General features: G+C 38.9%; 2 protein-coding genes across 4 annotated transcripts in view; both read left to right on the forward strand.

Annotated features, from left to right (window-relative positions):
• The first annotated feature begins 872 nt into the window (after nt 1-872).
• The window catches only part of POC1B (POC1 centriolar protein B), a 77,639-nt gene continuing 53,137 nt past the window's right edge, over nt 873-25,374 (forward strand). For all 3 annotated transcript variants that reach the window (XR_010886589.1, XR_010886588.1, XM_067312787.1), the window contains exons 1-9: nt 873-931; nt 1,224-1,308; nt 9,958-10,129; nt 10,906-11,085; nt 12,451-12,558; nt 13,478-13,593; nt 13,981-14,114; nt 14,901-14,969; nt 19,333-19,485. Coding sequence is in view for 1 of the 3 variants with exons in the window: in XM_067312787.1 (XP_067168888.1) it covers nt 917-931; nt 1,224-1,308; nt 9,958-10,129; nt 10,906-11,085; nt 12,451-12,558; nt 13,478-13,593; nt 13,981-14,114; nt 14,901-14,969; nt 19,333-19,485 (1,032 nt within the window). In the remaining 2 variants the exon portion in view is untranslated. The remainder of the gene's footprint in view (nt 932-1,223; nt 1,309-9,957; nt 10,130-10,905; nt 11,086-12,450; nt 12,559-13,477; nt 13,594-13,980; nt 14,115-14,900; nt 14,970-19,332; nt 19,486-25,374) is intronic.
• Nucleotides 1,610-6,511, forward strand: GALNT4 (polypeptide N-acetylgalactosaminyltransferase 4). The gene has a single exon (XM_013947987.2). It carries the CDS (start codon nt 1,749-1,751, stop codon nt 3,495-3,497), a length of 1,749 nt encoding a protein of 582 aa, XP_013803441.2. The 5' UTR covers nt 1,610-1,748; the 3' UTR covers nt 3,498-6,511.

Genomic DNA, 25,374 nt, shown 5'->3' on the forward strand with positions numbered 1-25,374 from the left:
CTTGCAACTGTGGCAACAGCATTTTCAAGCAGCACTAACAATTTCAAATAACTCAAAAGCCCCTTTAAGCCTTCCTGAAATTCCTCAAACAAAACAAAACAAAACCCCTTGAAATTCAGAGCACCATACCGTTATTTGAGAATCAACACAAAATTTGGGGGCTTCCCCACAAGGTAAACCTTTTTTTTTTTTTTTAAACACACCGTGGGTCAACTTTCTTAAGGCACACCGTAAAGCTCGGCTTTCTCCCACCCCTCCCAAACCAGACTATCACGGACTGCTGTGCACACGCCATCTCGCAGCCAGAGAGCGGGAGCCCACGGAGAGTAACGGAAGCCGAGGAGCGCCCAGCCCAGTCCGGCCCCGCAGTTGTAACGGGCGCCGCTGGGGCAGCAACTGAGCAAAAGGCGCCTGCGCACGGCGAGGAGGGAACCACGCGCACCGAGCTCCGCGGCGGCTGCGGGGGCAACGGTCGCGCAGGGCCCGCCCCCGGGGCTTCAGCGGCCGCGGAGCCCCGCCCCCGGGTGGGCGGGCCCGCGGGGCGCGGCGCGCTGCTAAGGGTAGCGTTGTCTGCTCGCGGGGTAGCCAGGCAACCGCGGGGGGGCGTGCTGCTGCTCTGCGCCTTTAAGAGCGAGTCGAGCACCTACACGACGGATGGGTGCAGCCGCGGGGTGGGCGCAGCGCGCCGGGTGAGGGCGGAGGCGCGTTCCCCGCCCCCCCTCCCCGTTCCCCATTCGCCGGCTGACCTCGAGGGGGAGGGGCCCCACCGAGGGCAGCCGGCGAATGGGCGGATCGAAAGACGCAACGTTGGCGCCGCACACGAGCTCGGGGCTCGACCGGCCGGGTCTGGAGCGCGGGGGGTTTGACGGCGCAGCGGTGCCGCCGGGGGAGCCGGTGCCGCCGGCGCCCCGCGCCCATGGCGTCCGCGCTGGTAAGGGCGCGGGCCCGGCCCGGCCCCGGGGCAGGCGAACCGCGGCCCCGCCCGGTCCGCGGCGGGCACCGCGCCTTGGCAGTGGGCTCGCCCCGCCCGGGGGCGACGGAGGGTCTCTCCGGGGCTGCCGGCGCGGCGGGGCCTGGGGCGGGCTGCGGGGCTGCCGGCGGAAGCCGCCGGCCCGGGCCGGGTCGGGTCGGGTGCCGCTGCCTCGCTGCCCCGGGCGAGGCAGGCCCGGGGTGGCCGCGCAGCGGCGCGGAGCCTCACAGCGCCCCCTTCCCTCCCCCCGCAGGAGGACCCCGTCTTGATCCGACCCTTCCGAGGCCACAAAGCGGCGGTGACCGGCGTCGCCTTCAACGCGGGCGCCACGGGGCTGGGTGAGTGCGCCAGGCCGCGCCGGGCCGGGCCAGGCCGGGCAGGCGGCGGCGGGCGCTGTCGGCTCCGCGGGCGGGCGGGGCGGGGCGGCCCGGGCCATGCGGCGCCGGGCGGGCCGAGGAGTCTCTGCCTCTTCCTTAAGCGACAACTTTTTGAGCAAACCACGAGGCGGGGGGAGGGGTTTGTCCCGCGGCGAGAGAGGAGGAGGAGGAGGAGGAGGAGGAAGTAAGTAAGCGAGGGGAGTGCCGAGGCGGCGGGGGCGGGGGTGCTCCGTGCCTCTCTTGCCGCCCCGCTTCCCCGCCGGGAAACGTGCGTCTCCGCCGAGGGGGGACTTGCCGCCACCTCCGTCCCCAAACTGGGGCAGCCCGCGCCCCCCCGCCCCGGGCAGCGGCCGCGGCTAACGGAGCCGCTCTCCGCCGCGAGCTGCTCCTAATCGGCTGCGATGAGGATCCGCCTGGCGCGGCGATGGACGTGGGTCGGCAGGGGCTGCGTGTTGCTCGGGCTCTTGACGGTCGCTTACTTCGCGGTCGAGCTGTCCGTTTCTTCCCTGGGCGCCTCGCTCGCCGGGGGCAGCATCACCGACGGGAAGTGGGAGAGGCGCTTTTCTGACAGAGCGGGCGAGGCTGTGGATTTGGCTCGTCCCGTTTATGAGAAATCCCCCCCGGATTCCTATGCCCCGGGAGAGTGGGGTAAGCCTGCTCGCCTGCAGCTGAGTCCTGAGGAGAAGAAGCAGGAGGAAGAGCTGATTGAGAAGTATGCGATTAATATTTACCTGAGTGATAAAATCTCTCTGCATCGGCACATTGAAGATAATCGAATGGGTGAATGTAAAACTAAATCTTACAACTACAGAAGACTGCCCACAACATCTGTCGTAATCGCTTTTTACAATGAAGCATGGTCAACGTTGCTGCGGACGATACACAGTGTTCTTGAAACATCTCCTTCGGTTCTTCTGAAAGAAATTATATTAGTTGACGACTTGAGTGATAAAGTGTATTTGAAGGCAGACCTTGAAAAATATATAAGCAATCTGAAAAGGGTTCGCTTGATAAGAACCAACAAACGAGAAGGATTGGTTCGTGCACGCTTAATTGGAGCTACCTTTGCTACTGGTGATGTCCTTACATTTCTAGACTGTCACTGTGAATGTGTCTCTGGTTGGTTAGAACCACTGCTTGAGAGGATTGCTGAGAATGAGACTGTTATTATTTGTCCTGTTATTGACACCATTGACTGGAAAACATTTGAATACTACATGCAAACAACAGAGCCTATGATCGGGGGTTTTGACTGGCGGTTGACATTTCAGTGGCACTCGGTGCCAAAGCATGAACGACTAAGGCGCAAATCTGAAACTGACCCAATCAGATCTCCGACTATGGCTGGTGGCTTGTTTGCTGTCAGCAAGAAGTATTTTGAGTACCTGGGTACATATGATACAGGAATGGATGTCTGGGGAGGGGAGAACTTAGAACTGTCATTTAGAGTTTGGCAGTGTGGAGGCATACTGGAGATTCATCCGTGCTCCCATGTAGGCCATGTGTTTCCAAAGCGTGCGCCATATGCTAGACCAAACTTCCTTCAGAACACGGCACGTGCTGCTGAGGTGTGGATGGATGAGTATAAAGAACATTTTTACAACAGAAATCCTTCAGCAAGAAAAGAAAACTATGGAGATATATCTGAAAGAAAGCTACTAAGAGAGCGTTTGAAATGTAAGAGTTTTAGCTGGTATTTAAAAAACATATTTTTGGAGTTACATGTGCCAGAAGATCGTCCTGGCTGGCATGGTGCTATCCGCAGCATAGGCATATCATCAGAATGCCTAGACTATGCTTTACCAGAACATAATCCTACTGGAACTCACCTTTCTCTCTTTGGATGCCATGGTCAAGGAGGCAATCAATTTTTTGAATACACATCAAATAAGGAGATTAGATTTAACTCTGTAACTGAACTATGTGCTGAAGTCCCTGAGCAAGATCTGATTGGTATGAGGAGCTGCCCAAAAGATGGATCTCCCATCCCGGAAAATATTATATGGCATTTCAAAGATGACGGGACTATTTATCATCCTCAGTCAGGAAAGTGCCTTAGTGCTTATCGTACAGCTGAGGGGCGTCCTGATGTGGAAATGAGAACTTGTAATACTGCAGATAAAAATCAGATTTGGAAGTTTGAGAAATAATAGCTACTGGTAGTAAGAATCAGATGGACTGTAATCACCAAGGCTTTTACATACATGGGCAAGGGGCAACATTTGATTGTGAATGTCTTCAGAAGTGTCTTCCCTGCAGTGGTGTAGAAACTGTCTACTGCAGTGAACAGTATGAAAAGCAAAAGTAAATAATGGGGTTTAGTTTCTAAAACATTAAGTCTAGATTTAGGGCTGTTTATTTTTGTAGAGTGTTGATCCATTGTTTTCTTATTTTGGTTTGCCTTAATTATGGGAAAACAAAGCTTGTTTAGGGGACTGAAGAGGGTTTTTTGTTGTTGTTGTTGTTTTTAATACTAAACCTTGCAAGATCATCTGTTATGTGAAAGTAAAGAATTGATACCTAAGGAAGTAAAAGTTAAGGTTCTTGCAGCAATATTAACCAACCTATTTTGCAGCTGCATCATAATATATGCATCTAACATGCTAAATAATGCTACGGTAGTGTGTGGTTGAGTGGACTTTGATGCGGAAAGCAGAATCTGCTTTCCGCGATTCTGGCCTTGGAATACTGTGTAATTTTACTGGTGAATTTTCATACCCTTAAGGATTTTAAGGTGACAACTAGCTACGTTGTTTTGAGAAGAAGGAAGGTTTTTTAGCTGATGGGAATCAGGAAATGGTAGGCTTTGTCTTGGATGCTTCCTTTTGACACAAATACCTTGCAGTCCTGTCCCTGTGCTGGAATGCTGATCTGGCAAGGGTGACTCGGGAATCTTCATATGTTTGGAAATGAGAGGGTAGTAGCAGTGGAAACAAGGATATACTACAGGTACTGTACATGAGAAGAAACGAGGATGGTTAGAAGTAAGAGTTCTGTTAATGGAGAAGCAAAGAGAGCATAGACTTGCATTAGCTACTACTGTTTCTTAGCTATATATTTATTTTTTTACATAGTCTTTGTGTAAGCTTTTCCATGTTAAGCTTGGCTTCCTGGGGACACAGAGCTTATACAACTGTACCATGTATCAATTTTGCCAGGTCAGAACAAATTTTGATTACATCTTACAAGCACTTGCACAAGTTCTGAAGTGGCAGCAGGGTAGAGGAGAGAGACATAAAGGAAAAGTTAGGCTGTTTTATCTTGCCACGTGTACTGTATTTTGGCAACAGCTGGCAGGCCCTGCACCATACACGGAGCTTTGAAATAATTGCAGTATATGCTGCTTCTTTCTAGTCATAGTAGTGTCACAGGAGACTTGGGTGAAGTTGGGAAGTTGGGGTTACTGAGGTGAGGGGAGTTGAAGAGGCAAAAGACAAATCTTAGGAAACCAGGGTTTGTTAGGTGGCTCACAGGACATCTTATTTTTAACACATGTAGTATTCTGTGTCCCATTATGCTGAGTGTTGAAGAATATTGGTTCTTGAATGGTGTCACTAACTCATTTTCCTATATCTGAGCGTGATTACAGACAGTAGGTGTGATCAGTATTTTGTGTACTTGGAAAAAAAAACCCTTGTCCATGTTTTTGCCCATACATGACTGAGTTGAACAGTTACCTTAATGTTGCAAGTATTTCAGCTTTTTTTGATTACTTTCACTGAAGTAATAGATGTTTTCAGCAGCCACGATAAAGTAAATGTTGACACTGGGCTGGTAGGCAGGAACTTGAGCTGGTGAGCAATAAGAACCTGGATAAACGCACTTGAGGAATGCAGTAGGTGCAAGTTTGCTGTAGGTGTTGGTAGGTAGAAGGGTTAAAAGGAAGCAAGTGAGACCTGAAGTAAATGAAGATTTACCACAAAAAGACAAAGTAAGAGTAAATTAAGATATACATTTGAATCTGCATGATTGGAAAGAGTTGAAAGATTTGGGTGACTACTGACAAGCAAGTTAAAACAGGCTAAGATAGAAGGGGAACATGGGAGGAAAATCTGGATCTGGGGATGTAGTGCTGAATCATAGTAAAAATGCTTGCCACTATGTGGCATGGATTGTTTTAAGCCTTGGTAACTTATTTTAAAGAGGTTACTTGCAATTTGATTTTTTTCTAAGCTGATTTTGGGGGAAAAAATGAAACTTCTTTACAATATAAGGGAGGCATTCCCAGAAAATGCAGTTTTCCCGTTGTGGCAAGGAATTCTTTTGTGGACCCACAAGTTATGAATCGTCTATCAAACTTTAAAAGACAGCCACCCATTTTGTACTGGGGCAGCAAATTATACAAAGTATGTGCTTTTGTGAAAAGCTTGCTGTTAACTGTTACATTACATAGAAACAGCAGGAAAAAGAAGCGGGTACTCTTACATAGCAGAGTCATCAGTTGTATATGCAGTGCATGCTTCCTCAGATGAAAGTAATTAAACAGTGTGAATATTGACTATGCAACTTTTTATACGATTTTAACTTTTTTTTTTTTTTAAGACTTGCCGAAAACTGTGTTTTGTATGGAGAGTTACTTACATGCTAAATATGACTTTCAAAGTGCTATTTGAGGAAAAAAAATCTAAGTGAACCTGTCTCTTAAAATTTGAAGACCTCTTCTCTCTGCATGTATCTGAACCCTTCTTCCTTCTCCCCACCACATCCCATTACATTTTTGGTTGTTTAAAAATATCAAAGCAAAAAAAAACCAAAAACAAAAAACAAAGCAAAAGTAAATGACCTGGCCCTAAAAAAGTATTGTTTCTTCCCAATGGGAACAATTAAAAAAAAAAAAAAAGTTGTGGTGGGTGTCTGGGGAAGGGGGGAGAGAAAGAGAGAGAGCAGGAAAAAAGCCACCATTCCAAGTTCAGCTAGCATTGAACTTAATTGTAGCAATGCTATAGAATACATTAATCCAGTCGTTTTTCAGTGTGTACAGATTTCTGGAAAATCTGAAACTCTGGAAGATTTTGTATCGTGTTATACTTTAAGAACTTGGGAAACATTTGTGTATATTTTAAACTACTGATTTTTAAGCCACTTAACTTGAATGTGAATTCAACACTGAATAAATGTGGGAGGGTTTGGGGGTTTCTTTTGAAAAATAAAATTTAAAATTATAATTGAATATTGACTAGTGTGCTGTTTTTTGTTTTTTTCCAATTCACTTCCATTTGTATAAGTACATGCAGCATACGATGAAACTGCTGTGAACTTATGAAACTTATTAAAGTTTTGTCATAATTTATCCACTATATTTAAAATTCCAGATTAGGTCCCTTGCTAGAAGTTTAATTAATAATTTTTTTTTTTCTCCAGGTAGGAAATCTTCAGAATCATTGTTAAATATGTTTGCATTTTGACTTTACACCTTATCACAGTAAGATTTGTAAGGTTCCTTCAAAGTTTGATTTTTATTTGTTTGCTTTTATATTCACACCCGCACCCTGCACACATCCTGGTATTCCACGTGACCTGTAATTCATGCGCTCTGAGTTAGTTACATTGGGAAAGCTTCAATACTTGCAAAAAAGGGGCAACCAAGTGGTACATTTGGCTCTTAAAGCCTGGTTGACTGTACTTTTTGGTCTTTTGCAGAACTTAGTCATATTCATGGTGATGGTGTTTTGGGAAATGGGAATGTAACAGTAATGCCATATTACAGTGCTTTATGTTTTTGTTATATATATGATTTATATGATCAGTATGAGCAAGTTAAAAGTATAAATTGAATTTGTATCATTACAAATGCCATAATTTTTCGTTGGCATATGAATCCCAGATACCTGTTTAATGCTCAGAACAGCATGCAAGCTTGGCCTTTGCATAAAATGGTCTTCATTTTTTTTGGTCAATTCCATCATGACTTGTAAACAGAAAAGCAAATTATCTAGAGAAACTTTATCAACACTTAATTCTTTCTTTTTCCATTTTGAGATACCTTAACTATGCTTGGGTGTTTACAGAAAAGACTGAGGTTATAAATTGGACTGTGTTGCATGTGGGCATCAACCCGATGTGAATTTTCAGTTTTTTCTTTCTGGTTGTATTTTGTAGTTGGTTGCATACTGTTGTCATTGCATCACGGACAAAATGTTTTGGCTTTCATCTCTAAACACAGTTCTAATTATATTGTGCTTCCTGTGAGGGATGTGTGCAACAGACCTATTTGTGGCATAGGCTTTCTTTAAAAATTGTTCTGGACGTTGCTGTGTTTCTGTTGTGTTTCAGTTCTACTATTGTAATGTAGCTTTGGAGATCTGTTTGTGGACCATCTATTGGTGGTCTGGTGATCGATAATCAGACTGCAGGGTACTGGCATGTTTATCATATGCTGACAGAACATAACAACTGGGTCTGGTCTCCGCTGGTGTAGAGTACTCTGTGTAGTTTGTCTTGAAAGATTCTTGCTTCCATCTTTTTGAGCACTTATAGACATGTACAATATGAACTTGAGATAAAAAAAAAAATGCATAAAAGGATTAAGAAATAATTCTTAAAATATTGTGCTTGAGTAAATTGGAGAAACATTCTTATAAAGAAAACAAAATCCCTTAAAATGGAATAAAAAGAGAAATAAAAGTTTATTTGGTAATAGTAACTTAGTGCCTTTTTCATGTATAAAGCTGTTTTTAAAAATTAGTATTGATAATGGAAATTATTGCTGATAGCAATGTTACCCTGTGAGCTCTTGTATTTAGAGAGAGAGTGTGTGTGGTGAAATAAGATAAAATAATGGAGAAAGCCTGAAATATTTACACCCAAATGCTTAGACCTTGTCCATATACACCAAAGTTAATTCCCGTCTGCTCAAATGGAATCAGCTACTTGGCTGAGGCTCCTTAAATTTAAGGGGACGCAGTTTCCTTTCACAGCATAGGGGCTAAAATTGAAGATAAACTCAGAGTTAACCAGGTTTGAAGGGCGGTAGCACGTACAACAGCCTTTAAGTGCCCTGATAATGGGTGGGTGGCATGGAGAGCAACCTAAGTAAGGGCTGAGAGAGGATCCAGTAAGAGTTTAGGCAGCAGAAAAGGAAAACTTTGGATCATTGCTTGCATCTCATTAGCCTCGGGATCATCCATTTAAGAGAGAGTGAGCCACAGGAAACCCAGGCTTTGAATGTGCTACACTGTCTTCTTTTAAAATATTTCCTTCAGTTTTAGCAAGCACAGAGGGCTTTTGAAAAGCAGAGAGGGCTGGTATTACGTGGCCTGTCAGCAGTTTGCGAGGTAGCCCTTGGTGTTGCACGGTAACTGGTGGTTCATGCGCTCCTTATTTTAGAAACCAGCAATCTTGTCTTCTGTTCCACTTTTCCAGGATGATGCCTTCAAATTCTACTTTGACTTTTATTTTACTTTTTATTTCTATCTGCTTTATGCAACTCTAGATCACATTTTTTTGAACTGGAGGGAAAAAAAAATCATTCAAGTACAATTAGAGCCTGCTATAAAATAAGCAGCTTAGAAAAGTTGGAGGGGAAGAAATAGCCTATGTTTGTGCATCAAATTCAGGCCTCCTGATGCGAGTATAAGGATAGTCTTGTCCCCCATCTTTTACCAGAAAACGGTATTTTTTTGAAGTAAAATAACTCTGAGCAAAATATCTGTGGAGAGTTTAACATCTGATCTTTTGTTCAAGTCTTGCCATGATGTATGTGCCAATAAGTAGACTCCTTTCCTTCTTCTACTGCTGTTTGTGCTGCGCTGGTGCCTGGAACAGATTAGGAAAAGTTTTATCATCCTTTCTTTCATGTCCTCTCCAGTTTCTAGGAGGTCACTGTTCTTCTTTTCCCTCCCTTTCTGTACGAGGAGTAGGAATTTTATAATTTGGGGGGGGGGGGAGGGGGGGGCTTGAATCCGTCTTTTTTTCATCCCTTTCTGGTTGTGTCCTGCATGCTAGCATTTAGGAGAGATGAAGATGATGGGGCTTAGGAATATCTGGCTTGTCAGTTTAATTCAGCTGCTCGTTGCTTTTGTGGCCTGAAGTTTCTTGAAAATGATCAAGCTCTGGTGAAAAGCTATGTTTGCCTTCTTAAATGTAGGTGATAGAGTCAACTTGTAAGGTGATTGCAAAAAAAAAAAAAAAAAAAAAGAGGTACTTTCTATTAACAGGCCAAAAACTTCACATTCTAATTTTGAGCTAGACAAATGTTAGCAATAAAAATGTGGTATTTAGATAGAGTTTCAGAATTATCATATTTGGATATGCATTTCAGTTTAGGTGTCTAAAGTATTAGAAGTTATATCTTCAATTAGTTCTTTGAATTGGCCTCTCTCTCCCCCGAGTTAAATAGTCAGAACTTTAAAAATATTCTATCTTGGAGATCAGAGTGAAATACCAAACATATCATTGTAAACTGTCTTCTGTTCTGTTCTCAATATTAAGTAATGAGAAATCTGGATTGATACATAATGATGTGCATGATGTTGGTTTTTGGGTTTTTTTTTATTATCCTTAAAGTGCTTTATAAGCCAGTTTGCTCAATACCTGGAACCAGTTGGTATGATTTCTACTTAGCTAATGATTTGCTTTGATAGACAATATCTTTTAATTATTTTTTGCCAGCTACCTCTTCTTTGGATAGGTTTCTTATGATATGGAAGCTGAAGGCGCAGTCCAGAGCGTTCAGATTTGTAGGTCACAAGGAAGCTGTGACCAGCGTGCAGTTCTCGCCAGACGGTCAACTAGTCGCTTCAGCTTCTCAGGATCGTACTGTCAGGCTATGGATTCCTTGTATGTGAGTATAACTGGGCAATGCTGGCTATGTGTTTTTTTGTTTTTTGTTTTTTTAATGTGCACTGTGAATATTGGAGGAACTCTGTCTGTTAAATGTTTCTGTTTCCTTCCCATATCCCTCACTGGGCTTGGTCAGGAACAGAGGTTGGGGAGCACTAATAACACAGTTCTTTACTCCAGATTATTCTGCAGTTCCCGAGGAAAAGTATAGCAATTCAGAGGTCATAATTCCATCAACGTATGGAACTACTCTTAGTACTGTTTCTCTGGCTTAAAGGATATATTTCTCTTCATGAGGATTGCATGACTAAGTCTCATTTTGGGGAGACAAGTGATGAAGGAAAAAAAAATTGAAAAAAAAAATTAGAATTGATTTTTCTCTTTAGACTGTTATTCTCAAGTGGTAGTGATTATGAGCTATTAGAATGATCTTAGAAAGACTAGCAATACTTTAACTCTTGCACATTTCTCAGATTTCTGTATTTAAAGCTTTAATTAAATTCTCTTTCAAATAGTATATGGAGGCAAATGTTGCTACTTGATTGCACTATATTCTAAAATTGGTCATCTAAATACGTATGATTACTTTGAAAGTCTACATTCTAGTATTTACTCTAAAAATAGGCAAAACTATTGGCAACACTACAGTTTAGCCAGTGTATATTGTTTTTATTTTGGATGAGATGTAGTCTTCCAAATATGTTAACTTTATGGATTTTTAAACACTATTTTGGTTTAATATTATTGTGTTTTTTTTTCTTTACCCCCCCTTACCAGTCATGGAGAATCATCAGTACTAAAAGGTCACACAGCATCTGTTCGTAGCGTGAGCTTCTCGCACGATGGCCACTTTCTAGTTTCAGCATCCAATGATAAATCAATAAAAATATGGAGTGTTTGCCATCAGCGCCTTTTCTTTTCTATATCCCAGCACACTCACTGGGTTCGCTGTGCCAAGTAAGTGTTGTTTTTGTTTGTAAGTAAGCAGTTTTGGTGAATTCCTTGCATGGAACTCTTAAACGATGTTTATTGCCCAGAGGCAGAACTAAGAGAGGGGAAAAAATCTGTGAATGGTAAAATTGATATATCAATAATAAGTTTTTAATCAATCGTGTGTGTGTGTGTGTGTGTGTGTGTATATATAAAATAAAACTTTTATTTATGTATGTGCATATGTATTAAATCTCCTAATTGAAGTTTGAAAGCCTATTATTATTAGCCTACATTTATTTATTTAAACATCTGTCATTAGATGTTAAAATAATTATGGATCAGAAGAAAAATTATTTTAAAGGAGGAGTTGGGTCTTCTATAATAATTTTCAGTCAATATCCCGCCCTAGTCATACATATTTTTGTGCTGTGTTGACAACTTATTTCTCAGCGTTCACTCTTATCTAGATTTCCTTATAATCCATGGTAGGGGTTTTCTGAACTATTCTTGGAGAACAGTAAGGGCATAAAAAAGAGGGGTCATAAGCTAAAATGAGTTACATTTACAAAATTGGAAAGGATGAAAGGAAGGATCTTTCTATGGAAAGTTAAGGACCCTATTTAAAGGCAGAGCACGTCTTCAAAGAAGAAGAAAGATATTTCTTTATGGTTTTGTTTCCATATTAACAGGAAATATGCATATTAATAGAAGATCTGTAGCTAAGGGTCCTATTAAACACCTTGGGAAGAAAATCTAATACTGGTGCATTACAGAGTTCTGCAAAGTTCTAAAGTATCTAATGATTGAGAAGAAAAATAGAATTTCTAAGAAATCATATTTGAAAATTCTTGAATAGTGTTCCAATATTGTTTTTATGCAGTTGGTCACTATGAGAAATAATGAGGATTGGTGAAATTATAGACGAATCAGTCTGTTGAAAAACCTAGTCTGCTAGTTCAGGAATAATCATGAATGTTTTGCTGGCAGTTTGGAAGTCTAGAGAGGACTCGCAGGAGAATATATATGTGGGTTAAAATTAAATGTAAAGTTCCATTGTGTCCTCTTTCTTTCTTTTCATCTATAATTTCTATAATGAGCTCTTTGGCATCTAAAATGCCTCCTTTAGGCTGCTTGTTACTCTTTCCCTCACTTAAGGTTTTGTTTTTAATTAATTGTAGTTAATTGTGAAATCCAAAAAAACCCACCCCAAAACAGAAAATGGAAAAAGCTTTTCTCTTCAGTTTTATTAATTACTGAGAAATTCAAAATGCTATTATAACTTTTATTTCCAAGCAGACTTTCTTGGTTCTGGTATTTTCCTACCAATGTGTTTAATACTAAACATCTGATATTACCTAGAAAAGAAATGCATATGTTTACATATTGCAGATTTTCGCCTGATGGAAGAATAATAGCATCTTGCAGTGAAGATAAAACTGTTAAAATATGGGATACAAGAAATAAAACATGTGTTGATAGCTTCATAGATTATGGAGGGTAAGTGTTACTGTTTTACAGAAATCAGTAAAACGTGTAGTTTTAATGAGATCAAATTCATATTTTCTGTTGTTAACATCTGTATGCCATATCTGAAAATAGATCAAAGTTCTACCATCCATGGAAACTGTAATACTCATTTTGCATTTTTCTAAAGAGGTTAACTGGCTGTATCTACCCAGTTGGTTTCCTATAGTCAAGAAATAACCCAGAGAGAAGTCGTGTTGTTTTGGGGTTTTTGACTTTGTGTTTCCCTCATGGTTTTTCCTTCTATTTGGATCACTTTATTTAACATTGGGCTCTTTAGCAGGAAGAAAAGTTTAGGAATTCTCCTCCTGCATATTCACTAGTTCTGTTGATGAAGAAGGTATTCTGTTAGCTTCAGTGGTCTGCCTTGTTTAGTTATGAAAAACAAACACTTGCTTTCACTTATCCTCAATTTTCTTATATATCTTGGAACCAAAGTTTTATTTTACAAATGCCCTAGAATATTAATTTTGTATATATGCTTTGTTAGTTCCATGGCTGCCCTCTCTATCCTTTTTCAAGCAAAAAGGTTGTCATACCTGGATAGAAAATTATTTTACTAACTGCTTGCAACCCTTGATATTATACCAATATCTTCATGCTCAGGGCTAGCTTTGCAGTACTTTCTTCTGGGAACTTTATACCCCAATGTAAATTGTGAAGATTTGAGCCAAGATGATTGTACTATCTACTCAGCAAAAGCCAGATTATACAATCTGATTTGCCAGGCACATCTTTTTTTCATGCTTGTTTGAATTGTTTGAAATACCTTACTTGAGTTTCCATACAGGTGGATTCCACAAAAGTTGGTGGCAAATTATGCTGTTAATATTAAACATCAAATACTTCTACCAGAATGAATAATCAATCTATTTTCATGAATTATATTTAGATTTGCAAATTTTGTGGATTTCAATCCAAGTGGTACATGTATAGCTTCTGCAGGTTCCAATCATACGGTGAGACTGTGGGATATTCGAATGAACAAGCTACTACAGCATTACAGAGGTAAAAACAACATGGCTTGTTGCATTTTCTTTACAATGGAGCTCTTTGCAACAAAATGCGATTAGTGTTAACTTATGATTTCATTCCTTACTGCAGAAAGTGGGGGAAAAAAGGTCGTATTGGCATTTTGTAAGTATTTTTTCTGCAGATTAGGCAGCCTAAAAAACCCAAACTGGATCCTGGTTATTCCTTTGCAATGGTGCTCTTAATTTTTAGAACAGAACTAAGTAAATGTTTTAGAGATTCTCCTATGCACCCAACACTTCGGGTTTTTTTTCCATTAATGGAGTCAGTTTTTCTTTGGGAAATAGAAAAGAGGTAATTATTGGAAATGTACGTTTTATTTCTAAAATATCTCATATCTGATCATAGTCTTATGTAAATTAGTTCACAGAGCAGGGGTTAACTGTGTGTCATTCCATCCTTCTGGTAACTATCTCATCACTGCTTCTACTGATGGTACCCTTAAGATTTTGGACCTCTTAGAAGGAAGGCTTATTTACACACTTCATGGACACAAGGTATACACAATAATTCTATTTAAATTAAAATCTTAATAGGTTCTGCAAAATCTTTTCAAAGGGAAAATAACATTTGTGCCATCATGTCTTGTGTCTTGCTAGTTGTGGAAAAACTCTACTAGAGAGCCAAAAGTGTTGCATTAATACAGCTTGTCAGAAATGGACAAGGAGATGCATCAACTTTAGCCCCAACAATGCAGTTAATCTGTCAATATTGTATGCATGCTTAATGTTGAGTAATAGTTCTTGTTCTGAATTAATTAATAAATAATTAATTTTAGAAATCAAGAGTTAATTACCTGTCATATTAGTCCTTTGTCTACTGAAAAAGAGTGCAATAGTCCTCCAGTTGAGGGAGGGGGAAGTTCATGAAAGATATTTTTTGTGAGGAATGACAGCCTTTCTCCCTTACCTCCTAATGCAAAACAAACCCTACTTTTGATAACAAATCACTCAAGCACGTTATCAAATATATACTGCGTTATTCAAGACAATTTTTCATTGTTTTAATTCTGTGTAAAATCTATAGACAATGCCCCTATCTTTCCATATTTGGTTGTAGTAGTCATAATGCAACATCTTATCAAGATGTACAATATTCACTCTTTATTAAAGCTGAATTTCATAAAAATTTCACTGCAGTTAAACTGTTCCTTTTCTTGCTAAAATTGAAAAATGTATTTATATTAAACCACTGCATGGAAGTATTTTTCTTTGCCTTAAAATACTGTGATTACAATAACAGCATAATTTTACAGTGCACTAATTATGTTTTTTATTTTACAGGGACCAGTCCTTTCTGTGGCTTTTTCAAAAGGTGGTGAAAAATTTGCCTCAGGTGGAGCAGATGCTCAGGTTTGTGGTATTGGCTTTTTAAATAAAACGTCTTCTCAATGTTTGTTACAGTGAATGAGAGTTAAACATAATATGCCAAAGTAACATGTTAATTATAGTATGCGGACATGATTATTTTCTTCTCCTGTTGTGTTATATAGGCTTTATTTATCCTAAATTTAAATTTGAGGAGAAAAATGCTAAATATGTGGTTGGAAAAATTGATCTTAACTACTTCAATTGGATATTATGAAGAGAAGACCACAATACTGGCCACTTCTATTATACAAATTACATTAAAGGAGTGATTTTTAAGTATAAACATTTTTAAAACATTGCAATTAAATGTCAAGAAAGTAGTTTTGTTGCAAACACATTTCATTCGGTTTTCCCTTTTTAAAGTCACTACTCTAATTGTAAGAATGTGCTGCTGGGAAAACTTTTGGCTAGAATTGGAGGGAAAAGAAATCTTATGTTAGTTTTACTAATCTATATTAGTGACACAACAAGGAATTGGACTACATAGAAGGAAGATTTATTTGAACATTTAAAACAACAAAATTTCTTTTTAATTAAATGGCAAGTCATATAATTAATTCTCATCTGCTGTGATAAATCTCATAAATATAAAAATGTTAACCATCCTGGAATTGTCTCTAACATGTCTTATACTCTCCAAAAAGAAACAATTTACATAGCCCAAGGATTAGAGTCTTAGAGTCCACTGACATTTTCCTTAATATTTGTTGTCTTATTGTTTCCTGTTATAAAAAGCTAGAGCCCAGCACAGGTGTAGAAAGTGGTGTTGTGGAAAGGAGGATCTTCTGAATTTGCCATAAACTATGTTTATATTCTGGTAAATACATTTTGTGAAATTTGAAATATATTTCAACAAGTAACAGAAACATCCTTGAAAATAATAAATTCTTCTGAATCAAAAGTATCAGAATGATTAAAATGAATACAGCTGTCTGTTTTTTAGTTGATGCTTCAAGTAGTACCCTTTCTAGAAATGACTTGAAAGCACTCAAAAGAATTGGGGGGGGGGAAGAAAGTTGCTTTCCATCACAAGGAGTTAATAAGAAGCAATGGCAACTATTAGAAAAATGCAGGTGTCAGCAATCTTTCAATATTAATTTTGCAAGCAGGAAAAAAACAAGAGTAGGGGGGAAAGATGTATTTTCCTTGAGCCATTATTGCCTTCTTTTGTTTTGATACTCAAGCTTTCGTATGAGTGTTTTCAGTTCCAAGAGGAAACTTTGATTTGTAGGGAATCCTGAAATGTTGACCTTATTTTCCTGAGAAATTTCTTTTGATTTTTATGAGGACTGGTATAGAGTATTTTTACATCAACTTAACGTGAGAGAGTGTGAAGTGTGTGAGGTATTAAATTAGGTCACATGCTAGAATATTCATCATAGAAGCTCTGATGATGGAGGAGTCATAGTACTAAGCCAAACTCAGTCTCCCAGACTGAATGCCACCATATGCTAGGAATGCCTATGTTACTGCAAGATTCCTTTGAAGTTGGGGCCTGCTGAATGCATGCATGTTTGGTGCAATGGTGTCATTGCCTTTCTCCTACTCTGACTCCGTGCTGTAGAGCCAGTGGCACATGGGATCATGGAGCAAGTGTAATATTGTACTGCAAAATCTGTAAGATGATTCCTGTTTCTCAGCAGTTTGGTGCATCAGTCTCATGCTCAGTGCATGAGAGGAAAGATCCAGTTTTGTAAGAAAGTGATTTCTAGGTAAATGTGCAATAAAAAAATGAATGTTCATGTGGGAGAGGGTTGCTTATTTTGCTAAACTTTCATTTTTATATCTTAAGTTTTAAAATGTACAGTGTTACATTCTGTGTACATTCTATTCTGTGATAACTGCTGATATATATGGCTTTATCTATGGCAAACATGAATGCATTCCTCAGCTTCCATTTGCTGATGACGTATACCTACACGTACTCTGCAAACATCGTGTTTGCTGACCTCTCCATATAGCCCATTCAGGTCTGCCAGCAGAATAGCAATGGGAGCACTCCTCTGCTTGCTTTGATGGATTTAATATGGGTTACTGCAAATGTAGATCTCTTCAGGTCTACCCTGAGTTAAACCTTTTAGGAAATATTTATTTGAAAAGTTCTTCTGGCGGATTTGCATGGGCAATGACAAGTTGGTCAGCACAGACTGGCCATAGAAATACCATCTTCCCTAGTGCGAATCCAAAAGATACTGTCTGCCCACAGCACGAGTTAAGGGCAGCTGATTCATTGTAAATTTACTATGGATTACTTGCTCTGTACACGTTCTTTTGAGACCATTTTATTTTCAAACAGACAAAATCTGTTTTTTCTCCATCAAACAAGGAAAACCAGTATCTCTGGTTTCAAGTTTCTTTCTGGTCAGTGCTCAGCCAACTGAGAGGGGAGCTTTATTCAGAAGCATGTTAAGGATATGTAATAAGCACTGCATACTCCTTTGTTTCCTCCCTTTTGCTTCCTTTATCAATCCAAAAACAAAGTTCATACACTTCAGGTATCTTTACTATACATTCACATGCCCAATTATTTCATGTACCTGCTTCAGTGAGAAATGTAAGACTTTTTACAGTTATTTTTAAGTGAAAGGGCAAAGTTACACCTGTTCCTTTTGAAGGTAATTGTCTTCAGCTGCCTTGCATGAAGATTTTTAATTGAATTCTTGCCATTTGTGGGGGGGGAATTGTTATGTCAGGTGACTGCCTGGAGATATAAAGAAAAATACTTCCTTATGGAATACTTATCTTTCTAGGCTTGTGCACAGTTGCTTTATGCAGTTTGCATCACAAGTGAGATATTCAGGGCATGCGTGGATGAGTCCTTGCTAGTTTTAATCTTGTTAATTTTTTTATCTGTAATAATGAAGCTGCAGTGGCAGATTTCCAGTTTCAAGTGGGACAAAACATTTTTGGAGCTCAAGCAGCTCAAATGGCTCACTGCTGGTGAAAGCAAAAGGTCCTATTTCTTCCACCTTCCAGCTATATCTGTGTTTATACTCAGTGCTGAGCCATTTCAAATTGCTAAGCGAGCAGAAAATTAGTCTGGAAAAACAGAAAAACCCAAAACCATAAAAAATGTGAACAATTTTATGTGGGATTGGTGAGCTAAGAATGATGGAGGTAGTGGGACTGTAGAGCTGAGAAGAGGAAGGGGAGAAGAAAGCAGAACCTCCTTCCCCTTTTCAGCACAGTGAGCTGCTCTAAATGCACTCATCTGAGTCTCCCAGTGGGTCTTTATTGGTGCACTGCATGTCCTTGCTCTAACATCTGCATATTTAGTCTTCCACTCAGCAGAGTCATGAAAGATGTTGAACTTGAGATGAGCTATTCCAGTTATTTAGGAATATATTAAAAATATGATTTCCTTTACCAGGATTTTCTGCTCACAAATCTGTGGTTTCTGCTGTTAATAATAGTTTGTTATATAGTTTATTAATTTCTTCAAAATATTTTTTGCTAGACAGGCAAGTAGTTTTTAAGTCAGCTTAAGAGTAGAACATACTCCTATCTTAATTTTCCTCTCATTTAGAAAGCAGCTATAAAATCAGTGTTTGTGTGCTGGAAATGGCCATCTTCTACTAAAGAAAATGGAAGGAAGTTCATAACACTGTTTTGCCAAGCACTTAAAGTAACAGGAATAATACAAATTGGATGATTTATGGTAAATTTAATTAAATGGCTGATATTTACAGTTGTTTTGTGACATGAGGCAGCAATATTAAATGTGTTATAGTTCTTAGTCTTACTCTACCTAATGCTGGATGCTGTCCTAATAGGCAGACTATCTTGTACTATCTTACCGCTGCATTCTACTATCTTACCTCTGCTTTTGGCCATGGTGTGAATGTTTCTATCTTGAATGAAAACAGTGCAGTTAGAAAGGGTTTAGAAAACAGATTCCTACTGCTGAAACGCCAGAGCATATTCTTCCGAGTTTCAAGGAACTCAGTCATTTTGCTTATCAAAAGAGAAGGTTTGAAGGGATGACTTGCAAGCCTTTATAGAGGACAGATATAGTGGAAAATATCTTAGCACGATCTAGTGAGCCAACAGGTGAAACAAAATAAAGGATTGCATTAGAGTTTGCTTTGTTTTTTGATTATTTGAACATCTTTTAGAGATCTTTAAGACTTCATGTTTTTTCTAAAAGAGGTTAAACTACAACTATTAGATTTGAAGTACAAGATACTACAGAGAAGTGCTTGTGTTGTAAAAGTGATCAGACTAAATGATGATAGCAAGCTTAGTTTAATATGATCTGTTAGTAATAACAGAGCTCATTGAATAGTTATGTTTTGTGTATTGGATAGGCTTAAGATAAAGTTACTAATATGATGGCTTTTTACAGGTATTTCTATGGAAAACCAACTTTGATTCATTTGATTATAAAGAAGTTCTTAAGCAACATATTAGAAGAATGCATACCGATGACCCTCCTCATCTTCTTGATATTTACCCAAGGTCACCACATCCTCATAATGAAAGATTTCAGTCAGTTGAGGTAAGTGCAGTAAGTACTCTAACATATGAAACCAGAAACAGTAAGCACCTTCTGTCTAGCATTTTTAGTTAAATGTGGGCTATGTATACCAGAGAATCTTTTTTTATTGTGTATAATATTTCAGAAGCAACCATAACTTATGAATCCATATTAAGGTTACTAGGCTAGTTGATGTTCATCAGGATCTGTCCGACAGTTCCTTTCATGCTTCTTGTGTAAGGTCTGTACATCTGGTAAAAGTGTAGGTGGTAGTCTGGTGTTTGCTGAAATAAAAACATGTTAAACTGTTGCAGAAGATATCTGAACCTTCGGTGAGCTTTTAGGATGCTGCTGAAAGTATATCTCTATCAGCAGGACAAGGTGATTATTGGCATTATTACTAAAAGTCAAAAACTTGACTGTTTAGATTATCACAAGTTGTTCCTCTTTCTAAGACTCTTAGGTATTGCGAGAAGGGCTTGATGTCGATCTAAAAATGTAGAAAGCCTTTTTATGGTTGTGGTGATTTTTATGTCATTACAGAGAGGCAGATCTGTGTAGTTTAACTTTCTTACAGGCTCATTCTGCAGCAACTTTACTTTTAAAGTTTGCTGGTGGAAGGTATAACAGTATTGGGAATTGAAGTGAAATGTCCAATATTCAGTTTAGTATTTGGAAAATTTAGTTTAATTCCTGTTTGTCAGATTGTCTGAAAGTTGTTATGCTAAATAAGTAAACAATACCATGTCATGGACAAGACCATTCCTTAGGCTGAAACCCCAAGGGTGTGTTTGTCGCTGCCCTTGATAGATCTGGCTAACTTCTGAGCGCTGACTGCCTGCACTTTAATCTCTTCTTTGGTATTCTCTAGATGCCTCTAGTGTCCGAGAGTTGTATTTGATATGAACCTGGGAAAATTTTGGTTCCTGTCACACACTAATTGTGTCCTATAGAAATTCACCATTATCTGTTCCGGTTCTTTTTGTTTGTTCATATAAAATACTGCTGCCTTGGCATTTGGCTCCTGTCTCAGATTCTTAAAACATTGAGACTTCATAGTTTTTTGTGTGTGTGGTTGGCCTTCTCTATGAAATGAACCTGAATGTAATGACAGTAGTATTATACTAGTAGGAAACATATGTATGCAATACCACTAGTATAAAGACTGACAATATTTGGGGCAGGGGGGATGACAAAACCTTATTAGATTCCATCAGAAAATATTTTCATGTGTCTGGTTTGGTTGTGAAGTTACATGTGAGGTTTTCTGATGCTTAGCATTTTGATCAGAACAAGAACAGGACACCATTTGGATGCTTGACAGCTTGATTAACAAACTTCTCTGCCAGACAATGTCCCGTTTTTGTAAGGTCAATGAATGAAGCTGCTAAATGTAATTCCTTTTAGTAGCTGCCTTCGGCATAGATGGTCAGTGCTAGAACTCAATCACAGCATTTGCCATCAGATTTAAACCACTCTCACTGTACCAACAGTTTGCTTCAAGACCCGTTCAAACTGCACCCAGTTATAACATGTGTTAAACAAACATGTTAGCACCTTGTTTATTACCAGCCCTGAAAGGACACACAAAGGGAATTTCATAGTTGAGTATCAAATTATTTATAAGCTGAGCTTTGAAAGATTTCATTTAAACTAATATCTGCATTTCTGCATGGCCGTAACATTTGCAGTAGTTTTATAGGCTTCTGGATTAGCTCCTCCCTATTAGCAAAAGAGGTCTATGGCTTTGTCATTGCAAAGTTTGGGACTCCCCTGGTATCTTGCCATAGTTCTTTTCTGGCCCAATTTAAGGATCTTAAGAATAAGGTTGCTGTGTCTAGTTTTCTATTAATATCACTTTATCTGTAGAATATCTTTCTCTCAAACCACCATGAAGTATATTATATTTACTGATTAGTAAACTGATACTTGGTTACTGATAAAGTTTTAATGAAACCGATATTACTATAATGTCCATTTTATTTGTAAATTAAACAATTTAGTAAAAGTAATAATCATTAGGATCTCTTTTGCAACTTATTTTCAGAACTCATTTAATAATGTAAAAGTTTAGAAAGCGTTAAAGTGAAGTTATCAAGTTTAGTTGCTTCATATGTGTCTTTCCCTGTCTTTACTGCCCCTCCTGTCTATCCAAACAAAAAATATTGTTTGTTATGCTGAGGAAGAATGGGCCTCACCATCTGGATATAGACATAATTTATCTAGACAAAATAGTATCAGGTTATTACCACCACTGACAGGCTTTAGTTGCACTAACTATGCTTGAAATTTTGCAGTGTTCCTAAATATTGTTTACAACAATAAAACAGTGTTTTTCAGTCTTTCTATATATTGCCTCCCTTAACTGGAAGATGCAGCATTTCCAGCCCCACTGTGCTACTGTACTTTGGATTTTTGCTCCTCTTTTCAGTTAAAACAAACATAAACTTTTTTTTTAAAAACATCCCAACCTTTTTCTTGCAACAGGAAATAGGGAATTTTATCACTAGGCGGTCTGACTGCAACATCACCCTTGTTCTTCTAGTTACTCATCATGTCCCCAATGCACCAGGAAAGGAGGAACTGAGTTACAGAAATGTTGATTAGAGAGAATTTCTGGAAGTCACCTAGCCCTACCTCCTGCTTATAGTGGGAATGTTTCCAGCAGTCAGTCAAGTGAGCCATGACTTTGCCTAGTTGGGTATTGAACAAGGATGGAGATTCCACAGTCCCTCTGGGTGATCTAGTCCAGTGCTGCACAACCCTTCCAGTGAAGCAGCTTTTCGTAGTGTCCCATCTGAGCCTCAGACAAAATTCAGAGTTGATTGCTTTCTATTTAGTTTCTTGTTCATGAGGAACAGGGGAAGAAGACTGATCTTAGCTGAAGTAACAGTGTTCTTAAGAAAGTTGGTAGCATGCACAAGTATTACAAGCAGGCAGATGAGAAGACTAGCTCAAATACAGGAAATTAAAACAACAGATGACCTTTTAAGGTTAGTTACAATCAACTACCATGTCATCTAGATACTCAAGATATGTTAAAAATGCCTTGCCACAAATTATGCTGAGATGGATAAGTTTAGACGCTTCTATAGCATGAGAGAAGATGGATTGCTTTAAGATAAAATTCTAAATGGTAGAACACCAAAAATGTGATAGATGTACAGGCAGAACTCAAGAGGGAGATAATTCTGCCCATACTTTCTTTTCATTGCTAATGTTTCATTCCTCTTCAAGTTCCTATTGCTTTTGGGTAGTTGCTGTTTCTCTGTCCCTGCTTGCCTTGATGTGACAAGGTCTCTGCTACCTCAGAATGGGAAAATTGTACACGCAAAATTGAGCTGGCTCTGCTCAGAGTTTATTCATTTGGGTTTAGAAAGATATTTGCAGTGTTCTTGTGCATCACCCATTGGAAACTGCTGTTCTGAACAAAATAGTTTGCACAAGAGGATTAAGAATTACAACAGTTGACTGATGTCACCTGGTATTCTACCTTCATGGTAAAGACTGAAACAGAGCTTGAGGGTACTTTCACCTTTTCTCAAAACTTTTCCTTACTCTTCAAAGCTATGCACAGAGCCAGTAGTATTTAAGATACCTTCTCTAGGTCCACCTTCCCCCTTTCTGCTCGCTTTCTGAAGCATAATTATCATTTATGATAAATTCTTTATTTGTATCTCCTCTTATTTAGACTGGCAGTAGCTTGAATTTTAAGATACAGCATTGAATTTTATATTTTTGATTTATAAATCTTTACAACTTCACCTCATTCCGTAGGCTAATATTACTAGCACTGATGAATGTGATTCTTGAATATGCAAGTAAGTAGAGGTTTATAATTAATGTTCTAGAATCTATTCCACTTTTTTAAAACTTATAACCATTACAAGTATTCATGTAATTTGGAAATTTAAGTAAATTACTTGCTCTCTGAAGGTGCCTACTTTTCTCCATTGACCGTAATCTTGGGTGACTAGCTCAAATACAGGAATCTAGCAATATGTCTAGATTTAGCTGAGAAGAATCCTAATCGTTGTCTTTTTCTGAGATTTTTTTTTTTTTTTTTAGCGATTTGGAAATAGTATATTTATGCAGTAGTGTAGTGTTAGCGTGATATACTAAAAACAATGCATTCCATTTGGAGACAAGTTGTATTTCTGAATTTTCCATATTCTTGCATAATTAATCTTTGGTATACCAGAGACCTCTTTAAAGTTGTTGAAAGATTGTTCAAACCTCTTTTTTTTTTTCCTTTTTAAAAAAAAAAGATTATTTCAATCTAAGCTGTGTTGGTTTTGTATCTTGAGCGTAAATATCCTCTACTGATTTTCATTTCACATTAAAATCTTCAGTATAATTTTAGTATTTTCCTATGCAAGTATTTTCCTAGATGAATAAAATATGAATCTACACTAGGTGGCAGTAGAAATAAGAAAATATATGGCTATTGCTTGTTTGCCCTGAGAACTCCAGTCTAACACAAAACCAGTTTAATCAAATTTAAAGTTAAATTTCTTCCTAGTATGCTTTTTAGAAAATGTTTTGCATGAGTCACTTAAAACTTCTTCATTTAGCTTCATTCTGTTACCTCATTAACTTTTGGTATAACATCAATGTCTTATGAAAGGCATTGTAAAAGTGTGAGGTGGGGTTTTGTTGTTTGGGGGCTTTTTGTTTGTTTGTTTGTTTTAATACAATGGATCGAAATTTGATATATGTATCATATTGGAAGAAGATAATCCAGTTTACCGGATAATTAAAGTTTTGGACTAGTGATTTTTTAAAAACCTTTAATACATGACTGTTCTATTTACCTCACTTCTTATTGTTCTGGTTTTCTCTCTTGTTTTTAAATTTAATTTTTTCCAAATATGTTTGGTGGGATTATTTCACAGCTAACTACATCACTTCATCAGGAGATGTGTTGAGCGAGTCACTTGAAACTTCCATTTAGCTTCATTCCGTTATTCGTTAATTTTTAGAGCAATATTAAATGCAACTATTCAGGAGAAGGGTTTAGCTATACCCTTCATGTTTTATGCTGCCTTTTCCTCATACACTCTGCTATTCCTGAGTTGTTGCTTAACAATTCTATATATATTTAGTTCTTTTAATACGGCCTCTGCAGAGACAGTTCCTGCAGCCCTAGTCAGTGGTTCCAATTCTCCTCCTCCTCCCCTATCTCTGATAAAGTGGTAGCCAGCACTATTTGCAGAGGAGACTTGCATTCCAGTGCCAGGATGTGATACTTCTGCATAAATAGCACATTTTCTTTACTTAATCATACCATGTATTTATTTAGTAATGTAACATCAGGAGAACCATGTAACTGCGTTTACAATAGTTTTGATGTACGTAACAAGGAGATATTATTGCAAAGAAGACGTTCCAAGAGCTGTTAGTAATAGTACTACAGTAATTCAAGTCGCTCCTCTGCATCAGGGTGACAGAGCACTGGAACAGGTTGCCCAGAGAGGTTGTGGAGTCTCCTTCTCTGGAGGTATTCAAAACCCGCCTGGACGCGATCCTGTACAATGTGCTCTAGGTGACCCTGCTTGAGCAGGGGCGTTGGACTAGATGATCTCCAGAGGTCCCTTCCAACCTCAACCATTCTGTGATTCTGTGATCAGAGTATTGATAGATGATGGGCATCTGCTGTCCCTATTCTGCAGAGTCCTGTAGGTTCAGTGCCCTCTGTTCTTTTCAGTGCCCAAATGATACATGGCAGCTGAGCCCAGTCCTTTTCTGACAATAGTCTGGCTGACACACAGCTGATGTATTGTATTTATTACAGGAAGGTCTGATGGTCAGACACAGATGAGGCTTGTTATGCTGGACACTAAACAAATGGTTTAGGACAACACCTGTTGTCTGTTTCATCTAAATAGATGAGGTGTGTATAGAGAAAGA

Source organism: Apteryx mantelli, chromosome 1 (genome assembly GCF_036417845.1).
Source record: "Apteryx mantelli isolate bAptMan1 chromosome 1, bAptMan1.hap1, whole genome shotgun sequence".
NCBI classification, from domain to species: domain Eukaryota; kingdom Metazoa; phylum Chordata; class Aves; order Apterygiformes; family Apterygidae; genus Apteryx; species Apteryx mantelli.

Bases quoted from the DNA above. Each gene is read 5' to 3' on its own strand.
- GALNT4 (XM_013947987.2), top strand. From the start codon at position 1,749: ATGAGGATCCGCCTGGCGCGGCGATGGACGTGGGTCGGCAGGGGCTGC.